The sequence below is a fragment of the Amborella trichopoda genome, chromosome 1, assembly GCF_054954075.1.
Source record: "Amborella trichopoda isolate Santa Cruz 75 chromosome 1, AtrichopodaSantaCruz75HAP2 v2.0, whole genome shotgun sequence".
NCBI classification, from domain to species: domain Eukaryota; kingdom Viridiplantae; phylum Streptophyta; class Magnoliopsida; order Amborellales; family Amborellaceae; genus Amborella; species Amborella trichopoda.
Window position 1 is genome coordinate 58,247,005 of NC_142336.1, and position 14,747 is coordinate 58,261,751.

The 14,747-nt window shown below is 34.9% G+C and overlaps 1 protein-coding gene across 8 annotated transcripts; it reads right to left on the bottom strand.

Annotated features, from left to right (window-relative positions):
• Positions 1-111: 111 nt before the first annotated feature.
• Positions 112-14,352, bottom strand: LOC18440698 (small ribosomal subunit protein bS16m/bS16c). Of its 8 annotated transcripts, none has more exons than XM_088849003.1 (5): positions 14,255-14,352; positions 5,183-5,321; positions 4,854-4,899; positions 1,526-1,599; positions 112-652 (listed from the first exon to the last, which is right to left on the bottom strand). In XM_088849003.1, exons 2-5 carry the CDS (start codon positions 5,313-5,315, stop codon positions 558-560), a joined length of 348 nt encoding a protein of 115 aa, XP_088705129.1. In that variant the 5' UTR covers positions 5,316-5,321; positions 14,255-14,352; the 3' UTR covers positions 112-557. The 8 variants fall into 8 exon arrangements, with proteins under 8 accessions (XP_088705129.1, XP_088705116.1, XP_088705132.1 ...); XM_088848990.1 differs by having other exon boundaries at positions 5,183-5,335; XM_088849006.1 differs by lacking the exon at positions 14,255-14,352 and adding an exon at positions 12,687-12,922.
• Between the last annotated feature and the right edge of the window lie 395 nt (positions 14,353-14,747).

Sequence of the window (14,747 nt, forward strand, 5' to 3'; positions counted from 1 at the left end):
GTTAATATGTGGATTTGGTTCTCATCTGGTTGAATGGATTCGAGTTAAAAACTTGTTAATATGTGGATTTTGAGACGTATTAGATGCATAAAAGAAAACTAAATACATTCCTTTATCTAAGAGGAGATACCTCTCACATGAACTGATTATTTTACTCTAAGCTAGGAGTTATCAGTAAGTACAAAATGACACATAAGGACGGATAAGGAATTCAATAAGAACTTCCCAGGAGTCTTTTAGATTACAACTCTCACATCATTATACCTTCTACTGTCTAACAACTCAATACTATAGCAAAATTTGGCTGATTAAGCGAAGTAACAACAAATTAAATATCGTTTCCGTTCCTATGAGAGAGAGAGATAGAGATAGAGAGAGAGAGAGAGAGAGAGAGAGAGATGATAGTCACATACATGACTGGAACTTAAGCTCTCATGAGGAGCTTGAAGTGTCAACTGGGGTTTCAGCCTCATCTTTGTGAGAAGGTTCAGTGGTGGGTTGAGGGCGACCAGTCAAAGGGTCAATGACGCGGTTGTCACGGGGCCCACCTTTATGCATCATGGCGAGCATTGGAGGAGGTGGCAGAAGACCTGCTCTAAATAAAATCCTTTGCACAGGGTCAGATGGCTGACCACCAACAGATAGCCAGTACCTGTATAATCAATAGACCCGTAGTCAATAAGAACCTCTCTTTCTCTCTCGCTCTCTCTCCGGTGTATGGGTGCATGTGCATGTGTGCATGCATAGATCCTTCATACCCCATTCAACCAAATCTCTCAGTCCTAATTAATCAGTAGAAGATAGTGGAAAAGGAAGAAAGAAGGAAACTCAACAGAAAGAAATTCCTTTTTTTTTTTGGGCGTGAATGAGAAGAATTTTCTCATGCAATTCAATATATTATTTTGGATGACACAAGGACAATCTCAAGATGAGATTATAAAATAACAGAGAACCTTAATAAAGGGAACACACTTACCCAGTAACTTTTTTTTTTTGATATCAATAGCTTGGTTAAAAGACAATATTCGAAGTATCAATAGCTTGGTTAAAAGCAATAACTTAAATTCAAATAGGGCCACACATAGGGACATGTTGCCTCAAATGGCCTTCGCGTGCTCATCATTGTCTGATGGGCAGGCCAGCTATGTCGTTAATTGGTCTGCCCCAATCAAGTGGAGATAGTCTGCCCACAAATCAACAATTGCAAGCATCCTATGTAAACTTCCCCGTTTTAAATTCATACTTCAACAAACTATTGAATGGTTAATAGTTTAAGTTTCATTGAAGCGAATGGAGTCCTAATAACAGTTAACGTAAGCTAATCCTAAATTTCCATAACTTCCATTCTATCACATTTTGAACCTGTCTTCCCATAATCATAATCAGGCTACTTTTCTTTTTTCTGAAATTATCATAATCAGGCTAAATTTGGCAGGGATGCCAGTCGGATTTCCCCAGTCCAACCAGGGCAAGTCTGAGACAGACCAGGTTATATTTAACAAAATAAAGTAAATAATTTTTTTACCCGGGGTTTTTCGAGGGTTCTTTGGTCTGAAGTAGCCAGCTCCAAATCCAGTCCAACTCGGGAAATTCCCAATTCTGAGTCAGAAAGGCAATATTTGAAACAATATTTAAACTTCCATTCTATCAATTTTTATAACTTTGTTTATTTAGTTAATTGGAACAGCCAATAGGTATATTGAAAATGGAGTTCACAGATGACCGACAAGGCGACAAAAGTCTTCACTCACTAATGGCACAAAACAAGACCAAGCTTGGAATATAAACCAAATTAAATAAATTCCCACATGGTAAGTCCTATGAGGTGCAGGAAATTAGTTGGGTAATTCAGTTTTGGTGAACGAATCGTATTTACTTCACTACCATTTTCGATAGTAATTTTATTACTCTTTTGCAACCATTTTTTTCCTAGAATTATTCCCTTGTCTCTTATTACTCATACTTATTGCATTGTATATTCAATAATTTCTTCCTTATACTATCACTTTCCAAGATTACTATTGCCTTCATGACTCAACAAGTGGATATGCTAGAGTAATGAGTTCAAGCTAGATGGTTTTGAAAGTCGAGTTATTGAGAACAAACTACATATCTAACTGGTATAAAAAATTGGTTGGAGTAGCTTACTTATACGTGGTATTCAAGGCACACCAATACAGTTGGCTGTACATATAAAAATACCTAGAAGCATAAAGGAAGAGTGACTATAAGACAAAGTATCTAAGTAGTTCCTTTGCATTCTTACTCATCATGTCACATGAAGGGGCTCTCGAAGCGTACAATTTTGGAAGTTGTGGCTCATTAATTAGTAAACCCTTACAGTCTTACTTGTCATGCCACATGAATGGGTTCTCTAAGTGTGACAATTTTAGATGATGTAGCTCATTAATTAGTAAACTTAGAGTCTATATGGTGAGCCAAGGTAATTATTATCGACTTCAATACAGCTTATGATCATGTCAATTGGGATTTTCTAAAGCATATGTAATTTTGAGCAAGGACATTTCTCCACTTAGAGCAGAAAAGGAGACTTCAGCATAGGCATTGATGGCTTTATCACTAGACATTCTGTACTGAAAAGAATTTGATTTTCGTTGTTATTTTGGTAAGTTGGTGAATATAAACGAGGAAGACCTGACACCAAGTGGTGATGGGAGGATGGTATAACATGCAATAGTTTGGGATAAGAAAGGACAAAAGGTCATGAAACTGCTCCTTAGGAGGTCGTGGACTTGGTGACAAGGTGATCTTTTTTCTTTTTTTTGTGATTTTTTTTTGTTTTGTGTGTATGTGTGGGGATGTGTGATGGGGGTGGGACGATTCACTTTTGCTAATTGAAGATAAAGTGTGTGAGTATAAGAAGCCACTGGAGTTTGCTTTCTACAAGTCACAGGAGTGAGGGACAAGAGTTGTCCTTTCAGGGAGATGTAGTCGATTGGATACTGCTGCTAAGATGGAATCTTAAGCTTTTTTGGGTGGTTTCAGCTATATATTATGGAGTTCTTGTGAGTACCCCAGATGCCGTGTTTTAAAAAACAATTTTTTTTGTCTTTTTTTTTTTCCTCTTTTTTCTTCTAGAATGTTGTGGTCGTGAAAGCCCTCCTGTATGCTGCTAAAACCATTTATGAAGTCTTCGTCTAAAATGTGGATGAGAATATTCAAGCCAGACATTTTAGATGAAGAAAGTTCCCCCAAAGAGATTGCATACCTTTTCAGTTAATCTCATTAAAGTAAAATTGCTAGTTGGTCCATGGCATCGAGACTTAATCCTCGCTATTATCCATTTATTAGGAAAAGCAGATGATTAAATACTGGTGCAATGACTTGAGAAACACATATATGGAGGATTCAGAACATGGAAGTATCCTGAACTGGTTCCTAATTAACTTGGATTTTCATTGTTTGGTTAAAAACATTTTTCCTTCTATGAGGTAGAACCAAACGGATCATTGATTTAGTGGAGGCCGGTGCCGCGCCAGTGATTGTCCAGGGCCCATGTAAGAAGAACGATGATATCAACTTCAAAGGGAGGGTTCATTCCATAAATACTATTTCTATCTAATGGTCAATCAGGAATGTGGAATAAGGGTCTTGCATGTTACATGGAATTACAGCCCAAAAGATGAACCCCCATGGGACTGATTCCTACCTTGACAGCCCAGAACTTTGAAAAGTATGGGAATACAAAATGAAGCCTTGGCAAGTGGGTTTCTGGGGAAGTTTATACTTTTACACAAAATGTTATACCTTTGTACCATTTGGAATTGGGGCCCCTGGCTCAGTGGTTAGGCTGGACAGACCAAAGCCTAATGTCAATTGTCAAGCGTTCTAATCCCACCATTCACCTACCCAAAAATAAATATGTTCACACAAAACACACATCATCATCCCAGGCCTTATCCCAACTATTTGGGATCAGCTAACACACACATAGAAAATAAAAATTTTAAAAAACAGGGGGGAGGGGGGGGGGGGGGGAAAGCTAACAGAATAATCATAAAATGCTATATAACTATTCTGGGACATGATATCAAATTGGACTGGAGCATTAGGCCTCTTGGCTAGGGATTAGAATCAGATGGATGTATATATAAGCAGTATTAGCATTCCAAAACCAACGACATTAAGAACAATTCCATTAAAATGATATTGTAATCCCTATTTAGTAGGCGTATTTGCCATGACACCTGATTTGCTACCATCAATCAGAAAATGATATTATCCATGTGCATAGTGAGGTAAACTCGGGGTAACTAGTTTTGTAGACTAGATGTAATCAAGGTAAGGTTTAGGGGTTTAATCATTTAATGCCAACATAGCTCTCTTGAATCATTTCGAAATTTGAAACTCAATCATAATACTCAGAGACAGGTTTTATACTTAAATAAAAAAATAAAGAAGAAGAAATTGTTTCTAAATCTCATCCTAGAGCAAAATGTGAGTCATGCCACTGGGAATGAACTTCAACAGGACATCAATGCCACCCCATGGCAATGAATTTACACCAAGTCCAAAATTAGTTACAATAACAATATAAAACTCTCAAAAGATGGAACTAAGAGTTCATGGGCAAGGAAGTAACAGGAATCAACATCAGAACTTCAAAGAAAATAGAAGATAAAAGCATATACGACGAAATTTTCTTGATTGGTCTAAAGTCTAATCTAAAACTAACCCAAAAAAAGTGAAGCATCAACAACTACCTTTTCTATGGCAGATCCAGGAGACTTCAAAGAAAATATCCACCACCAAAAAATTACAGAAGAATAAACAGACGTATGAGTGTGCTTCAGAACTAAACAAATAATTAAGCAGATAATAAATGGACTTACTTGATTCTATCAAAGTTCATTCCCATGCGCTTACCCCCATCCTGCCCTATACAATTCAAATAACCAAAATTATTTCATTTGTAAAATCCAATAACCAATAATCATAAATAACATACAAAGAAAAGAAAAATCTAATAAATTACAAAAACACGATTGTATGTTTATAAAAATTAAAAAACACAAATGTCAAGATAAGGGTAAAAGCGAAAGCACTCAGTAAGCAATTTCAACAACCGAATACCTGAAATGGAAGAAAAGAAATAATTAACCAATAAACCAATAAAAAAGGAACAGGAAAATGATCCAAAAAAAAAAAATCAAACAAGTACCTGGTAGTGGGTTGTAGTAACCTAAAACTTCAAGGTGTTTTCCATCTCTGGGTGACCTACTATCAGCCACAATTATTCGATAAAATGGCCTGTTTTTGCATCCAAATCTTGATAACCGCAGCCTCACCACCATTTCTTACTATAAGAAAACACCTTCGCAAAGCCAGTTCAGGGAATGACTTCAGAGTTTTTTAATATTAAAATTAATATAAATGTACAGACATATATAAAAAATTAACTATAAGAAATTTCAAAAATTTAGTCCCTGGAAAAAGATTGTCTGAAAAAATCTATTTCTTGTGAAATATATTTTGGAAAATTGTTTCATGCAGGCTGGACTGCATTTCAACATATGCGGTCCAGAAGTGTAAAGCATCCATCTTAAAGATGGATGCAAAAGGGTGGTCCATCTAAAAACAATGGAAACTAACGGTCCAAATGTTTTCTTAACAAAATTATTATTTATAATTTTTAAAATTTATTTATTTTTTCATATTCATGATCTCCATGTTAGCGATTACATGTCCGTAAAAATTAAGTCCAAAAATCCATCTGAAAAATAGGTTTTAAGAGGTGCCGAATTTCTACATATGCGGGCTTGGCCCGCATGCTAACCTCGTCCATATATTTTTGGGAAAAATATTTCCTGTAAAATGGATTTCTGATGTTTGGATAGCATATAGATGGAACATGGAAGATAGAATTCTACTGTTTGGATCATTTGATACGAATATCTAGCATTACTTTTACATGTAATTATACTCAAATTTATTTATTAGGATAAATGTATCATACTTTACCACAATATTTTAATGTCTTTTTTTTTTTACTTTTTGTTAATTTTTTTTTACCTAGTAGATTTTAATGTAGCCGACCACAAATAGTTGGGAAAAAGCTCTTACAATGATGATGAGATTTTAATGTATAGGCACGATGTTATGTTACCCAAATATTTTTTTTCATTTCTCATAGGTCACTTCTTTACACAAGATTGCAAAAAGAACATAACTAGAGAAGGTACTATTTGATAGGTTCTTAATTATTATTGATGTCACTACAAAGAAAACTCACAGTCAGATTGCCCATACATCTCAAGTTGTTAATCTCACAATGTCCTCATTAAATTAGTTTGTAAGCAGCCAAGTTTCACTCTCTTTGTTTAAACAAGAACCAGGATCTAAAGTAGAAAACCCAACTAAAGCTGGAAAATTTAGATCTTCCAAATTGGATTTATTAAGTTTCAAAAGATGGGTAAAGCTCCAAGGTGATCAAGAAAAAAGTTGAGGCTTCAAATTTAACGAAAGAATACCTAACTTGGTAGCAGGAATACCATTCACGAACAAGACCTATATAACCAAGCCTCAAGCTTTTTGAAAAAGCTTTCTTTAGAATATCAGGTTGGTTAGGGGAAACATACATAAAAAAACCTCAAAGTCCTTTGAAAGATTTCTTTAAGAACTTCATGTTGATTATTCTGGGGAACCTTATCACCGCATATAGGAGTTCTTTTGGGAAGTTAGTGTGCTTAGACAATCTAAATTCATGCTTTATGTTCTCAACCTTAGATTATATGGAAAAGAGTCGACAGCCAGACATTTCTATCAAATATTTTAAGGTGCCCACATGCAATATAAATACCTAGTTATTCATCATATTATCAGGTTGAACCACTATAACCTTAGGCAAATTTCCTGGCCATATTAATGGGCAAATTCATAGAAACCTTTTCTATAAAAAAAAAAATTCTATCAACTTAAATCATCAAAAGGAGACCCAATAAAGTCTAGCAAAGAAACTATTCGAGTCCATTTTGAGCTTTTCTATCCTTGATTAAATCCTTTTCTCTCCCAAGGATCTGAAGCATTAAGGTAAACTATAGCATCTTTCATGATACAATGTCTTGTCTTCTAATCATGTTAGTGCTGTTTTAATTTGTAGGTCTGTATAATGTAGAAGCACATGAGAAATTACAACTGACATAAATGGTATGATTAAGTAATTGGTAAACAATGCATACAAAATCCGACAATACGGTTTCTACCTTTCAATTTGGAATTTTACTTTAACATCTTTATTGCTCTCTGTAGGAAAAACCACTAACATTTCCATAGAGGCAAGGTAAAAACCACAACATCAATTCGAAAATCCATCAAAACCCAAGTAACTAGAAAACCAAGGCATACAAGAATCACACTGAACATACAAAAACAAGGTGCTGTCTTTTCCGGTCCAAAAGCCAAAAAAAAAAAGGTAAACAAATTAAGAGAAGTTGCTGCCTTTTCCATTCCACAAACAAAAAAAAACAAAAAACAAAAAACAAAAAAATCTTACCTCGTGGGCTCTTTACTAAGCTTTTGCTGTCCTCTTCCAAAACCCTATCTAGGGTGTTAAATACAGAGATTGAAAATCCTAAAAATTTATCTAGGGTGTTAAATGCAGAGACTAAAAACTCTAAAAAATTTGTTTAGAGAGAGAGAGAGAGCGAGAGAGAGAGAAGATTTTGGGGGAGATGGAGAGAGATAGGAGTAGAGGAAAAAAAAAGGGTGTTTGTGCTTGATAGAGATTAAACAAGTAAAATACAAAAGATGCCCTGAAATGCGAAAACTTTCGAATACAAAAAAAAAAAATCAACGAATAAATCACCAGTAGATGTAGAAAATTACTGCAAAGTTAAGAAACCGCAAAGGAATCACAAGAACAGAAAAGTTTTAATTAACAAAGAAAATTATGGAAATGTTTTCTGAAATTATTGAACAAAAAGGCTAAGAGAATAATAAAAGCACTAAATCAATGCTAAATATTCCCCAAAAAAATAGACAAATTTCTCAAGACATGGATCATAGGTTAGCGAGAGAGAGAAAGAAAGCTCAGAGATGAGAGAGAAAGAGGAAGGAAATTTAGCAGGTTAGAGGAGAGAAAAATGGAAGGAAGAGAGAGCTTAGAGAGGAGAGAGAGAATAATCATTACCTGGCAATAGGAAAGCTAGAAACTGCCTGTAATATGGTTAATTATGTATTTTATATATATGATGTGCGAAATGTCATTTTTAATAACATTTTGTAATTAAATAAGGTTCTTTGCACTTTCGATACCTTGGATCGATAATCCATGAAAATGGAGAGATTGAGGACGATGTCGTACATAGAATTAGAGCTGGGTGGGCAAAGTGGAGATGTGCAATGGAATTTTATGTGATCACCGCATACCAATGAAGCTAAAGGGTAAGTTCTATAGGACAGTTGTGAGACCAGTTTTGCTTTATAGGGGAGAATGCTGGGCAAACAAAAAACAATATACCAATAAAATGAGTGTACCGTAGATGAGGATGGTGAGATGGATGATTGACAAGACAAGAAGGGATAGAATCCAAAATGAATTCATTTGGAAAAGTTTAGGTGTGGCATCAATTGGAGATAAGATGAGAAAGAGTAGACTTAGGTGGGCTAGCAATGTCTGATGCCAACCCAGTATAACACCTATTAGGAGGTACGAATTAGTTCAAGTGGAAGGATTAAAAGGAGGTACGAGTTAATTCAAGTGGAAGGATTGAAAAGGGTAAGGGGTAGGCCCAAAAGGACGTAGTTGGAAGTAGTCCAAAAAGATATGGGGACTTATGATCTCACTGAGGGTATGACCTTAGATAGAGCAGAATGACAGACCAAGATTCGTGTAGCTAACCCCAATTAATAGGGAAAAGGCTATAAGGATGATGAATTAAACAAGGTTCCTTCCATTCATCCAATATAATACCAAGCATTTAAATAGATTAAATGAATACTTTATTGTGCTTGGAGATTTCATAAAAGTGTGAACCCCCTTTGATGCTACCAATATTTGTATAAATAAGAAACAAAATTGATTTTCTTACTACCAAAATTTCACTCAATGCACAGGCAGCCTGCAGCCTTCAAGAGCAAACATATGCCAGTTATTTAAGAAATAGATATTTAAAAGTTTCAGCTAAAAACCATTCCATTTTGCCACCACACCAATACATTATTGAAGATAAGTTTCTCATTTGAAATAGCAACACGAAAGCAATCACTTGAACATAAAGATCGAGAGAGAGAGAGAGAGATTAGATGGCAATCTTATGGTACGCGCATGTATGAATACACTAACGATGGAGCAGGACCCTATACAAAAGTATAGAAATCCTACAAAGCAACACATAATCAATTGCAATTCACTGTCAAAAGGAAGCATGTGCCTCCAGCAAGAGGAAGATCAATAGCATGGCAAATGTGTGTAATATACAGATTTCTGACGACAAAGCAATTGACATGAAGAAATAATCAAGGCATTTCGTTATTTCACGGAACTAAAATTTGAGAAAGCCCATTGACAGAACCCTCAATGTGATGGAAAGGGCTAAGAAGCCCTCACCCTAACTTTTCATTGAAAGCAAATCCAAAATGCCGAACCCTAAACCCCCAAATCAACTGAAGATAGAGAAAATTGAAACCATAGGAAATAAAGTGAGACAAATCGTCAATATTTATGCCTATCTACAGTTCAGAATGATTAAAGCCATTCTCTTCCACACACATGGAAATAAAATAACAAAAAATAAAAAACCTAGATACATAACCAAAGAAAACAAGGATGCAGAATTAATCATCCATGAGAAAAAAGAAAAATAGCCCACCAATAAACAATTTCTACAGATTAACAAGAAATCATTAATAACGAAAAAATTTACCTTGAGAAAAAAGCGAGATTCAACTCACTCGGGTGATCCTCGATGTTGCCTTCTTTGAGCAATAAAAGCCTCACCTATCTCTGCTAATCTGAGAATCCCTCTCTCTCTCTCTCTCTCTCTCTCTCTCTCTCTACTGGAAAATCAAATGCAAAGCTCTCTCTCTGCTAAGTCAGCAGCAAGTGGAGGCAAAAACATATATGACCGAAGTGCCGCTCTCCTTAGGGTGGAGACGTGGCAATGGACTGGACCCGAGGGGTAGACCTAGATCGAGTTCCCGTACGGGTCTAAAAATTAGACATAGAAGGTCGGGTTCGGGTAGGGGTCTAAAAATTAGACCTAGAAGGTCGGGTTCGGGTACGGGTCTAAAAATTAGACCTAGCAGGTCGGGTCCGCGTTCAGTTCTAGTAATATTTTTTGGGTTACAATATATAAAATATATTAAAATATAATTAATTACATTGATATTTTAATTTTTGGGTCTGGTCTGATCCCATATTATATTTTTGCACAACTTCGGGGAATTCAAGTCTGGTCAAGTCTAAATCCCATATTGTTTCTTCGGGTCCGGGTCTGACCCATTGCCACCTCTAGGTGAGGTGGACTATACTTCACGTTATTGGGTGAGACAGGCGCCCCTGCTCCTCAAACCTCCGCGCTAACCAAACTAGGAACTTGTCATATAGATGGGAACTTTAGTAGCCTAACAACTAAAGTTCTAGTTGCCAATCACACCCTAAGGGCTTGTTTGATAACTGGAAGCAAGTTCATGAACTGCAAATTGGAAGTTCCTCCTTGCTGGGAAGATAGAAATAACTGTAAGAAGTTTCTGGTTTATGTGTTTGATAACCTCCTGGGAAGTTAAAAAAGTTCCTAGTTTTGATAACCTCCTGGGAAGTTAAAGAAATTCTTGGTTTCTGTGTTCGATAACCTCCTGGAAAGTTAATGCTTAAATTCCACTTTCTTAGTCTCTCTCAATATTGGATTTTTCAACCATTTTCTGAACTCAAATTCCACAACAAACTCAACAATTTCCTGCTGATTTCCTTGAGAAACGTTGTTATTTGCAAAAAATTCCAATCAATCTATAACAAGTTGTTTGTTTTTTCTTTCCGCTGATTCTATAACTACATTCTCAATGGTCAAATAAAACCCTATGGATGCTAAATAAGTATGAAACGTGTTCTCATATCATAGATGAAGAACACAGAATCAAAGCTCAATAGCAAGGATCAGAGCTCAAGAAAGAGATCCAGGGGCAAGAGAGAGAAAGATGAAGAAAATTTTCATCTTGAAAACCTTGAAATATCAAAACACAAAAACCCAATTCTGAAATATCAAAACAGGAAAACCCAATTCTTACAAGTTCCCAAAAATTTCAAACAAAAAGAAATATTCAATAAAAATTGCAGAAGATAAAGGTTCTTCAAACTGAAAATACTCACTAATAAGTACCAACAAAACCACCTATATACAGGATGAATTGATGCAAAGGAAAAATAAATAAAACCTAAATCTAGCAAAATTCAAAAAAATATAAAAGAGGCATAGAAAAGCATCATTAAAAACCTGTACTCAAACCAAACCCTGTACTCCAACCAAACCAAACAAGAATTGCCCTTCACTCACCCATAAATTACATATATGAAAGTACATGTATCACACAGGCCCTAAAGTACCCCAAGCCACAAAGAAATTTAACACCACGATAAATCCTTATCTTCTAAAATCCTCTTCAAGAAAAAACAATCCAAAGAAGACTGTACATATTTTCAGCACGAATCAACATATATCCACTCTACAATCCAAATATTCAAATGCAGTAATAGAAAACCCTAATTCTCATAAACATACACAAAAGAAAATCAATGAAAAGTACAGATATATTCATTAATGTTGTCAGATTCGCTATAGAGTCTACTTCGGTTGGGCATAAAAAATGAAGCAATTCGGTTGATTCAGGGGAAGACTTTGGGTTTTTTTTTTTAAAGAAATTAAAAGTTGAAATATATTTTTATAAGTTAAAAAAAAAAAAAAAAAAAAAAGAAAAATTAAAAATTTAAAAATAAAAAATAAAAAATTTGTTACTACTTATATGCTAATACTATTACCAATGATAAACCTTAATCACAAAGAGCAAGTTATAGCTTCAGTATTCATCATTTGACATTCCAAATAAATATTAAATGATAATAAATATGAATATCCATCATTTTCTGTTTTAATCCAATCAAAAACTTACAAATGCAGTGGTAAAAAACATATGTCCACGAATCTATAACCATAGAGATCACAAAAACATTCATGCACATACATAATATATAAACAAAAAAAAAAAGATACAAATAATAAAGTTCATGAGGTCCATAACTCCATATCTAGTCCAAATGTACATTGCCAAAAATCCAACCAAAAAATAGAGCATTTTAATCCAACCAAAAAAAAGCATAGAGAAATTATTAAAATCCTAATTTTAATCTAATCAATTTCATCCTTGAGATCTAACCAAATTCATCCTTTCAATTTTCAAATAAATAGTCAAAAAAAAAATTCATGAAGCATCACAAAGGAAAAGTATCAAAACAAAAATCCTAGCGCCATGGAAATAACACACCGAATTAATAGATAAGCAACAATAAAAAATAATGATTCATAAAAATATCAGTACAGATGCTTGCCTTTATTCGGTGTTATAGGGATGTTGTTCTATAAAAACACCCAAATTTAGGGCAGAGCTACAGGACATAGGAAGAGAGAGAGGGCATCATGCTTGGGGCCATAGGGTGGGATAGAGAGAGAGAGTACCTGAAATTTTTGGAAGAGAGACCTTGAATCTTGATCGTGTAGGTAGAGGGTGGAGCACCAGAGCCCAGAGCAGAAAGAGAGAGCCAAGGTCAAAAGTAAAAAAAACGCTTGTGTAGGTAGATAGTGGAGCACCAGAGCCCAGAGCAGAAAGAGAGAGCCAAGGTAAAAAGTAAAAAATACCCTTGTTTCAGCTTTTAAGTTTGGGTCTTCACGCTTGCTCAGCGAAGGGTCTTCATGCAGGAACTTCCACTCTGAAGTTCCCAATTTAAGTTCCGTCTCTAAATCGACGGAACTTTTTTGTAAGCGTAAATGGGGGAAGTTTTACAGTAATGGGACTTTGAAGTTCCCAATTTAAGTTCCATCTCTAAATCGACCGAACTTTTTTTTAAGCGTAAATGGGGGAAGTTTAACCAACTCACTTTTATCAAAGATGGAACATTTATAACTTCCAGAGTCTTTGGAAGCAACTTCCTGTTATCAAACACGGACGGTTTTGATACCTAGAAATAAGCCTAATGCATTACTTAAAAATGAGTTTTTGCTATTTGGTTAATATCTGAATGCAACCTCGGAAATACATTGTTGTTGCTTGGCTACGCCAGAAAGATTGCATTACCCTCGTTTCGGCTTGAAAATATTGCATAAATTTTGCCTATAGTAATATGATTTTTTTTAATAGTTCTAAATATTTTTCCTTTTTTTAAAGATAAAATATCAATTGGAACTATAACTAGGAAAACAATTACAATGCTCATACTCATATAACCACAATGTTTGCAAGACATGTATCTAATATAGAAGAAAGCACCAATATTTTCCCTGTAAATTTGTAGATAAAACTTATATGCATCACATTGGCCAAAAATAAACTAAAGTAAAATACAGGTAATTTGCAACAACAAATTACATGCCTTCAAACAAAATTTCAAAAAAATTATATATTTGCTTTAAATAAATCTGATAATTGAAACTGCCCAAAAGCTTCCCTGCAAATTTGAATTTGCATAAAAAAACAAGAACAGGGCAAACCCATAATGACCCAATAAAATTCCCACCCTACTACTACACTTCACTCAAGAATCACATTTCAAAATAAAATAAATCAAATCAGCCAATAAAAACCCTAATCCCAATCTAACTTGCAATCACCATATCATTGAGTAAGCACTACACCAATTACCGCCCCAAAAAAATAAAGGCACACAATATACCGAGAGGTATTTCAGATTAGGTTTTAACCCTATATACCTAAACTTACACGGCCCATGAAATACACAGCCCATAAATATTTTATGCTAGAAATATATATATATATATATATATATATATATATATATATATATATATATATATATATATATATCTGAGAAAAAGCTGAATTTTTCACTGATTGATGTGTCATTAAACCCAAAAATTGTTTTTTTTTGCGATTCCAAAGCCATGCTAATAAAATCAAGTCCAAATACAAGGACTCAGGTGTAAAACATCATGAGTAAAATTCCTCATGACAAAATGAAGATAAGGAAGTGAATATTAGGTTTTAGAGAGGGAAAAGGGAAGAGGCACACCTGTATAAAGTAAGCAAGGTTGCAGGTCCTCGAATTTAGACAGACACTTCAGAGATCGAAAGAGAGACTCCTGCAAGGACCTCAGCTCTCTTTTATGTTTTCTAGCGGGTCCGTGGGGCTTATATTATTTATCAATCCTGTAATACATTTTTAAGCTGCGGGGGCAGGTAATAGATTTGACAATTTGGGAGGAAACTGGCTTGTTTGGTTCATGCGCAACAGATTGCACTTGTAAAACAATTTTCATATGTTAAAGGTTCCACATGCAAGAGTTTTTCAGTGCTGTTTTTTTCATGTTTGGTTCACATGACTGGGGTTTCTTACGTTTGGTAACCCATTGGTAAAAAATGAAGAAGTAATACCATCACAACCACTACATCTATTTTGATATCATTCCCACATTGGTCTAACATTTTTGTCGTGCGTAACTATGTAGCAATATCATCCTCACTTTGATGATAAGTTATGATCACTTGCACCATTTGATCAGCAT